The sequence below is a fragment of the Schistocerca piceifrons genome, chromosome 2 (assembly GCF_021461385.2).
Source record: "Schistocerca piceifrons isolate TAMUIC-IGC-003096 chromosome 2, iqSchPice1.1, whole genome shotgun sequence".
Taxonomy (NCBI): Eukaryota; Metazoa; Arthropoda; class Insecta; order Orthoptera; family Acrididae; genus Schistocerca; species Schistocerca piceifrons.
The window spans coordinates 269,327,122-269,337,377 of NC_060139.1; the positions used below are offsets into that span (position 1 = coordinate 269,327,122).

General features: G+C 41.5%; 1 protein-coding gene across 1 annotated transcript; it reads left to right on the forward strand.

The window, feature by feature from the left end:
• The first annotated feature begins 7,968 nt into the window (after window positions 1–7,968).
• LOC124777840 (histidine-rich glycoprotein-like) lies at window positions 7,969–10,025 on the forward strand. The gene is made up of 2 exons (XM_047253376.1): window positions 7,969–8,003; window positions 9,338–10,025. The coding sequence occupies exons 1-2, from the start codon at window positions 7,989–7,991 to the stop codon at window positions 9,809–9,811; spliced, it is 489 nt and encodes a 162-aa protein (XP_047109332.1). The 5' UTR covers window positions 7,969–7,988; the 3' UTR covers window positions 9,812–10,025.
• The last annotated feature ends 231 nt before the right edge of the window (window positions 10,026–10,256 follow it).

Genomic DNA, 10,256 nt, shown 5'->3' on the forward strand with positions numbered 1-10,256 from the left:
TAGGTCGTAGCCATTGACTTAGCTGAAGGCTTTTCTAACTATCTGCTCTGCAAATGAGCGAGGCTTCGTCAGTGTGCATCGCTAGCTACGTCGTCCGTACAACTGGGGCGAGTGCTAGTAAGTCTCTCGAGACCTGCCGTGTGGTGGCGCTCGGTCTGCGATCACTGACAGTGGCGACACGCGGGTCCGACATGTACTAATGGACCGCGGCCGACTTAAAGCTACCACCTAGCAAGTGTGGTGTCTGGCGGTGACACCACAGAAGGAGAGGGGAGATGAAAGCGACGTGTTTCCCACTGATAAGGATCTATATTTACATCTACACGTATTCTCTGCAAATCACACTTAAGTGGCTGGCAGAGGGTCATCGAAGCACCTTAACCATAATTCTTTATTATTGCATCCTGCAAGAGCGCGGCTTTCCGTGCGAGCTCTAATTTCCCATATTTTATTATGATGGTCGTTTCTCCGTATATAGGTCGACGTCACCAAAATATTTTCTCATTCGGAGGAGAAAGTTGGCGATCGAAATTTCGTGAGAAGATTCCGGTGCAACAGAAACGCCTTTGTTTTAATGGCATCCACCCTAAATCCTCTATCGTGTCAGTGACACTCTCTCTCCTATTTCATGATAATACAAGACGTGCTGCATTCTTTGAAGTTTCTCGATGTACTTCGTTTATGCTATCTGATAAGGGTCCCAGACGGCGCAGCACTACAACAAAAGAGGACGGACAAGCGTAGTGTAGGCAATCTCTTTAGTAGTTCTGTTACATTTTCTAACTGTTATGCCAAACAAACGCAGCCTTTGGTTTGTCTTCGCTACAATATATTCTATGTGTTCTTTCACACACACACACACACACACACACACACACACACACACAGACAGAGAGAGAGAGAGAGAGAGAGAGAGAGAATTGTTCGTTATTTTAATTCCTACTAATTCACTGCCTTTATATGTCACTGATTTATCATGTAACCGAAGTTTAACAGGTTCCTTTCACCTCTCATATGGATGACCTCACACTTTTCACTATTAAGGGTCAATTGCCAATTTTCGCACCATTCAGATATCATTTTTAAATCGCTTTTCAATTTGTTTTGATCTTCTGATGACTTGACTAGACGAAAAACGACAGCATCATCTGCAAACAACCTAATCCCGTGTCAATAGCACTCAACATTTTGTGCATGTAAAGAGCTCGACGCTTTCTAAATCCGTGTTGAATGTTTGTCAATAGACTGTTCTCTTCGAGGTAACTGATAACGTTCGAACACAGTATATGTTCCAAAATCCTGCTGCATATCGACAGTAATGGTACGAGACCGCAGTTTAGTAGATTACTCCTACTATCTTTCTTGAATGTTGGTGTGACCTGCGCAACTTTCCAGTCTTTGGGTATGGATCTTTTGTCGAGCAGATGATATTACTGATGAAGATCATGCCATCACTGGTAAGAGTGATGATGTCAGTACTACCGCCGCTGCATTTAGGCACCCTCAATACAAAACTTAAACTGGATTACGTTCGCCGTAGCATTAAAACTTATACTCTGCATTACAGAAACCTCCAACAATGTCTCAGATTTGGTAGTTGGGATATCTCATTCAAGCAGCGTCATTGGTTGAAGGTGTACTTTGATGTAAATCCCGAAAGAGAGCTTGGGATGTGTGATTTGGAAAAGGATTTTTTAAAATTAATGAATTATTCTTTTTGCGTCAAAAGCAATGGAAAATATTAGAAACGATCACGTCATTCATTTAGCTTACCTCTAGGGTGGGCGTTATGACGCAAGAGATTACATTGCCAGGCCAAATTTTAAGCGAGCCTCAATATTCAATTAGAGGGTAGTCGCTATGAAATGTCCAAGGTTTCACTGAAACTAAAATGCAGAAGAATGAGCGATGACCAATGACATGACAATGCCGAAGGGAACGGAAAGCACAGCACTAAAGACACCTATCCACAGGGTATGTGGTCTCTTACTGAAAAAAGTGTCGTGATAATGTCACCATTGCCAAAAGATTCCGTTCTACGAGCCAGAGCGTGGAATGGCAGAAGTCTGAATGATGTAGGGAAGTTGGAATCTCTGAAAAGAGAAATGCAAAGACTCAGCCTAGATTCAGCGGTGGTCAGTAAAGTGGAATGGAAACAATGTAAGGGTTTCTGGTTAGACGAGTGTAGGATCATGCCAAAAGGAGCAGCAAATGGTGTATCAGGAATAAGAACCGTCATGAATAGGAAGGTAGGAGGAAAACTGACTTGCCGTGAACAGTTCAGAGTAGTTGTTCTCATCATAGTCGACAGCAAACTATCGGCTGAAACAATGATGCGGGTATATATGCGGATGTCACAAGCAAAATAAGAAGAGATAGCGAAAGTCTATGAAGATAGTGAATGGCTAATTGATTTCGTAAAGATAGATGGAAATCTAATACTCGTGGAGGATTGGTACAGTGTAGTAGGGGAGGGAACAGAAAAAGAAATTTCAGAAGAGTAGGGGCTCAATAGTTGGAACTCGATAGACTTTTTGAAGTGGTCGTATTCATCAGAAAGTTATCCACGATCGTTACTTCTGCAAAATTAGCTTATTTTGTGTCTGTCGAACGCTATTTTTGTTTCAAAATTACTGGTTTCTGGCAATGTCCCCTAACTTAAGATCATATCTTGTAGTTATAGAGTAACAACCAGATAAGCTTTTTTGGACTGTATATGACAATGACGCCAACGGCCTTGCCGCAACGAGAACATCAGTTCCCGTCAGATCACCGAAGTTAAGTGTCTTCGCGCATGGCGGGCCTGGCGAGCGGTTTTGTCAAGTGGGGTGCTCTGAGACCTTGTGGGGCCAATTGAGGAGCTGCTTGACTGAGAAGTAGCGGCTCCGGTCACGAAAACTTCCAACGGAGAGTGGTGTGCTAAGCACTTGCACATCAATATCTGGATTCAGAGACGCCTATCGGCTTAGAATGACACAGCAATATGTTGGTGCCTTTGGGCCTTCCGAGATCCGTTCGGAGTTCTATAACAATCAAACTTCTCATTTTGAAATAAAAATAACGGCTGACAGACAGAAAATAGCCTATTTTATAATTTAGCTCTGTAAAAAATTTCAGCTACTGTTAGCGAATACATTCTTCAAAAATCAAAAGAGAAGATCTACGCCGAAACGGATCTGGAGTCGAGAGAAATTCCAGGTAAATTACATCAGAGTGAGACAGATTCCGAAATCAGATAGCGGATTGAAAGGAATACCTAGGAGAAATGAAAGATCGAGATCACAATTTATTAACGATGAAGAGTAGACTGAAGTTTCAAAAAAAATTTCTAGAAGGATTTAAGAAGCAAAAAGTGGAATACTGAGCAACTGAGGAATAATGATGTGCGTTTGAAGTTCTCTAAAAATGTAGGTACGGCGATAACGATTACGACGCTAGGTGGTTTAGTTTAAGAGGAATAGATAACTCATAATATGGTAGTCACAGAAGTTAAACAGACCGATGCAGCTACAAGGTTGCTAACTACCTAGAGACCATGAGTGACAGAAGAAATACTTGATGTACGAATGTTTGATGGACGAAAGAAGAAAGTAAAAAAAAAATGTTCAGGAAAATAGTGGAAAGCCACACAGGAATGAAGTAAATAGCACCTATAGCAAGCTAAATCAAAATGACTGCGGGAAAAATGTGAAGAAATAGAAAAAGAAATTGTACTCGGGTGGGCAGATTCAGCGTATAGGAAGGTGAAAGCTGCTTTTGATGAAATTAAATGGGCGTCTAAATTAAGAATTCAATGGTAATTCCACTGTTAAGCCTAGAGGAGGAAAAGGATAGGTGGATACGGTACAGTGAAGTCCTGTACGGAGGGGAGGACTCTTATAATAACGTGATTGAGGAAAACAGATGAGGCGATGAAGAAGACGTGGAGATTCAGAACTAGCGTCGGAGTTTACTCGAGCTTAGGAAGACTTGCCATCAAATAAAGTGAAGGCATCGATAACTTCCTTCGGAATTCCTTAAATCATTGGCGTCAATCTCCAACAGACGACTATTCGAGCTGTTGTGTAGATTCTACGAGACTGGAGGCAAATCATCAGACGTTCGGAGAAATACCACCCACGTAATCCCGTAGCTAGAAGGGCAGCAAGTGCGGGAGCTATGGCACAATCAGCCTTGAAGTTCATGCGACCAAGTTCCTAACAAGAATAATATAAAAACGAATGGAAAAGAAAACTGAAGGTCTGCTACAAGATGATCACTTTGTCTTTTGGAAAGGTAAGGGCACAACAGAGTCAGTTCTGACGTCGTGATTGATAATGAAAGATAGGCTCAATAAAAATCGACACGCATTCATAGGATATAACGACCTAGAAAGAGCGTTCGACATTTTAAATACGTGCAAGATGTTAGAAATTCTAAGAAAAATAGTGGTAAACTGTAGGAGAAGACAGGTAATAATAATTTGCACAAGAACCAAGGGGAACAATAAGAATGGAACACTAAGACAGAAGTAAGGAAGAGATGAAGCCATTCGCACCTACTGTCTAGTCTACACGTCAGAGAAGCATTGACGGGAATTAAGCAAGCGTCCAAGAGCGAGATTAAGGTTTAGGGTGAATGGATAAAAATGTTAAGATTCGCTGATGACATTGCTGTCCTTGGTGAAAGTGAAGCAGAATTACCGGACATTTGAACGGAATATACATTCAAATGAGTACAGAATGCTGATCGAAAGCAAAACGGAGAAAAACTGAAGTACTGAGGACTAGCAGAAATTAAATTAGTGATAATAGCAAAGTTGAAATATCATTTCTCAGGTACAGTTATTCTCCCAACCCATTGTTTATTATTAGGAACCTAAATCTAGTTCAGCGGCTGCCAGCTTACTGTTTGTTGTTATGCTTTCGAGAAATCTGCAACAATGTTGTCAAGATACGAGGTAAGTGGAAATTTTGATTGGGCCAGATAATTGTTTTACTTCAGTTGCGCATTTAATATACAGACAAGTTGCGCTGAGATCAGTTACGTTCAGTTCAGGTTAACTTCTGTTCAGCATACGAGTTTAAGTTGGATAAAAGTTTGTGGGTATGCAGGGCGAGTCACTAACTATTTCCACCAAGAATAACTCCGAAAGTATGACAGGAGCTGAAAAGTATGTGGGACAAAAGTTGCGTTGGCCAACGAGGGCCATAATACGACGTTGGTTTTTTGTAGGTAGGTGGGGTCGCGTCAGAGATACGAACGTCAGTTTTGTTTTCTTAAATCGGATGCTATAGTTTGGTACTTATTTTCTGATAGCGACTATCGAGACGAATCTAATGATGTGTAACTGAAAGGTCTTTGAAGATCAACGAAGGTAACAAATGTGACATGACCGTCCATTTCAGAAGGTGTTCGAAGTGATGACCATTGTTATCAATGTAGTGCTGCAATCTTCTTATCACGGATTGAGTGGTATTCCCTATCACATCAACACTTACCGAAGCACATGCTCTGACGATTCTCTCTCGCATATCTTCAGGTGTAGTTGGAACGTCTTTATAAACAACGTCTTTTACGAATCCCCATAAGAAAAAATCCAGAGGCGCCAAGTCTGGCGAACGGGCCGGCCACGACGCATCTCCTCTGCGTCCAGTCCAACGATTTGGGAACTGTCTCCGCAACTCATTTCTAGCCATCAGCGAAATACGTGTCGGACACCCATCGTGTTGATACCACATGTGTTCCTTGTTCCTAAAGGTTTTTCTTCCAATAACAGACCTAATGTTTCTTGCAGTCATGTGGTGTACTTCCTACCATTAAGATTTCCTTCGATGGGTTAGAGGCCTATAATTCTATCCTCCAGAATCCCACACCACACATTCACCGACCACGGTTTCTGATGAGCAACTTGCCTCAGCAAACATGGATTTTTTAGTTGTGTAGCCTCGTCAGTGAATAAAATCAAATTAATGAATGTGTCACCCTTCTGAATCTGAAGAATCGGGAGAATTCATTGTTGGTGGAGACTGATATGGTAAGGTTGATATTTATGGCGACGCAGAACACGAAAAACACTACTCTGGCTCATGCCAGACTCCCTTGCGATTTCACGCGAACTAACACGAGGATCTCGAACCACAGTGGCATGAGTACCAATTTCCGTTTCCTCGCTTGTAACTTTCCTTTGCCTGATATGTTTACAATGCGCTAAAGATCCAGTTGTTCTCAATTTATCACACACATACTTAAATGTACGACGTGTAGGGTGAGTACGTTATCTTTCAGCGTACGTCTCTAGCTCTCACTGAATTTCGTTGGCATTCTCTGTAAATGAGAATCATATCGCCTTGTTCTCTGAAGGAATACATTATTCACATTCGTTTGACTCGACGATACTAGTCTTACCGTTCCTATTAGTGTTGTATTGCGAAACCGTCGAATGGTGTTTACATTTCAATGGCACGTTGGATAGATACGCCATATTCGGCGAATATTTAGTATTTGCACGATATACGAGAGAGAATTGTCAGAGCATGTCCTTCGATAAGTGCCGAAGTGATAAGGAATACCACTCAATCCACGATAAGAAGATTACAGCACTGCGTTGATACCAATGGTCATCACTTCGAACACCTTCTGTAAATGGACGTTCATGCCACCTTTGTGACCTCGTTGGCCTTCAAAGACCTTACACATAGTTGGATTCGTCTCGATAGTCTCTGTCAGAAAATAAGTACCAAACTATAGCATCCCATTTAAGAAAACAAAGTTGACCTTCGTATCTCTGACGCGATCCAACCCAGCAACAAAAAAACCAACGCCATATTATGGCCCCGTTGTTCCATGCAACTTTTGTCCCACAAACTTTTCAGGTCCTATCATACTTTCTGAGTTATTCTAGGTGGCTATAGTTACTGACTCGCCCTGTATACTTCTCGTAATACATAGACTTTTATAGAGTGGGAGGTAAAGTTGGGCTAAATTCCATACAGAAACGAATATAGCGGGGACATTACATTTTATATGTACTAGTTTGTCCCAATTCGCCAGAATGATAGCGTAACGGTCGATAACGTGCTAACCTGCACGACTTGTAAGTTTTGTATTGCTGGAATGAAATGGACATTATCGTAGAAATCAACGCCTACATGAAAATTATTATAGAGTTGCTCACAACTGCCTGTCCCGCATTTAAGTGTGGTTCACAGAGACTGACAGTGATTACAGTAGTCTGGTGATAATGATAATTTCGTATGGTTCGCGGGCACGATTCAAGTCTTTCAATTGGTCATGCATGACCCTGACCAACCCCAGTTATCAAAAATGCGGAAAGGGAACAAAGTGGATTCTGAATCATGTATCTTTTCCAGTGAATCTCTTCATCACTAAGAGGTGAATACTAGCCTAAGAGTCAGACTGAATTGTCCATGGTCCGACCAATATTAGATTCCGCAACCACCCTGTTTCCACGCACGCTCTTTACCTCCAGACTACCACGTCCAACCCCATCTTGTTGTGATGAACCACAGTGCTATTAGTAATGTTGCATATGATTTATTTAACTTAATTTCTTGTGGACATGGAATTGCACCCTATGTTGACGTTTTACGGTAGTAAACGAATGGTTGAGTACATTTCCGATCCTTTGTTTGAACCCTGAGTGGATGTGGTGACTCTTGAATCTACGAGTATTACCTGGGGGGATATGCGTGCCACTGATTTCTGCCAGCGTCACCGATATGTAGCTGCAGACTCGAGGAAGAGGAAGATGGCAAGAAAAGTGCAGTGCTAGTGACGTACTACACGGCTGAACTTGGCGGAGGGAGGGAGTGACCTTGGAGCAACCGGTCCGTGCTGTTCCTAGGCGTCAATAACCCGACTGACGCACATCCGCTCCTCAGGGAACGTCCCGGGATTGGCCATGATCGTGCCGGTCCGACTACAAAAGAGCAGCATGGGTCTCATCTCAACAGTCTTGGGGCCTGAGAGACGCTGACTGTGCCAACATGAACAAGGTTCTGGTGAGTACATTCAGAAAGTAGCTTTTCGTTCTACCATAAATAAAATATTTGATTTTACACATGATAATGTCTTAAAAAGTTGCTTCCATGCATGTTTGTTTAGATTATAAGTGAATGAACACAATTAGTCACTGAATCTTAATTTCATTATTTATGACACTTTCCATACGTTTTGCTCTGTCATCAAGTAACTGTTTTGATGTGAATAAAATAATCTGGGTGCTAACATCGTCGTCGTGAAGCACTAAAACAACTATACCATCGATGTTTCGGTTGTCGTTGCAGCCGTCCTCTTCAAGGCGACTAACTGCTCAGGTCCTGCAGAGTGCCGCCGCAAAGTTGGTCGAAACATCGGTGCTATAGTTGTTTCAGTGTTTCTTATTGATACGTCCTAACACCAAAGAGAATTTGTTCGAACTTATAAAGCAGTTTTCAAGTGAAGCGCATCATCGTTCATGTCGGAAAACCAACGGTGCCGAAGTATCGGCATTCCTGAGCATATGCGTTGCGTATTTTCTTTGACAGCCTTGAATTTGGGCGTAACCCACACTGTTTTCAAACAGTAAATGGGTGAAGTAAAATAAGGTACAAGAAGAAGACAGACAAATAATAAAGATTTATTCATTATAACATCACCACTGGTACGAAATATTGAAATAAAAATAGGAATAAATTACGAAATAAAGAGGACAGTTACCCGAAGAGACAGGTTAGTGGCACATCAGCTGCGGCACCCAGGAACAGTGAAGCTGCTAACGGAAGAAACCGTAAATGGAGGAAATAGCACAAGCAGGCAACGAGCGAAATACTAAACCACGTTACGGAAGATGTTTGGTGTAGCATTGACAGAGGTGAAGAGAAGATCACAGGAGAGGAAGAGATGAGGGACTGAATAAGACCAGTGAAACACTGTTGACTTGAAAAACAGAACGTAGGCTTTACGGAAAATTCTTTGTAGTGTTTAGCATGAAACGTTTTCTTGGGGTGTAACTAGGCTCACACATTATGATTAAGAATATTTTGTGAGCGATATTCTCTGAATTTAGCCTCATCCATACAAATCGAGTTCCTCGGAGAAACTGACACATATGTATTGCGTAGTATTTTTAGTCTACTCGATATAAAACAACAAATAATGAATTTCATTGCTCTGTGTTTGTCTAAGAAGTGTACTTAACAAGAAAATTGCGGAATCAGAACGTTAGTAGTGACGTGAAAGTTCTTGTGTTGTTGCGTGTGTGGAAGTCGTAGTACTCTACTTGCTATATCGTGACAACTTACTATACGCTCAGAGCATACTGTGTAAACTAAAGCAAGTCACTTTCTTTTGACAGGTTGCTGGCGTCACGCTCGTAGTAGCAGTACAGTTCATGATGACAGCTGGATTCCTCACTTCATGGGCGGCCCCTCCAGAACCTGAAGACGACGGTCACCATGGCCACCACCACAATGATGAATATGATCACCATCATGACGATCACCATGGCCACCACCACAATGATGAATACCATCACCATCATGACGATCACCATTTCCACCACCACGATGATGAATACCATCACCATCATGACGATCACCATTTCCACCACCACAATGATGAATACCATCATCATCATGACGATCACAATGGCCACCAACACAATGATGAATACAATCACCATCATGACGATCACCACGGTCACCACCGTGATGATCACCACGATCACCATCATGATGATACCAACGATCGTAACATTCACCATCGTAATGACCACCACGATCGTGACGATTACTTCCACCTTGGCTTCCCTCCTGTAGGTTACATATGACGATCAGTTGTAAGAAACGTCTTCATTAACAGAGAAAGTAAATATTAAGTGCAATGACCGGCTTCATGTTTAATGTATATCTTTAGATGACTTAACAAGTCACACTTGTGTGCAGCAGATGAGAGTATCTGACTTTACTGTTGCTGTGGTATTAACATGAAATCTACGTCATGTCCACAGACACTTGAAATAAATTTTTTTCCATTATGCTGCATTTTGATTATATTTATTTTCTTCTACCTTACATCTCATCATCATCTCGAAAACATTATCATCTCGAAAACATATATACTCACAAAATGTAGTTTTTACTCGAAAAATGTCTATTTCACTATTAAATGACATCTGGTGCTTTAAAAAATTTCGTCAACAATGGAAAACTTTGAGATGTAAATAAAAATAGCAACAACCATAAGCAGAATTTATATCACAAGAAGTAGCATGT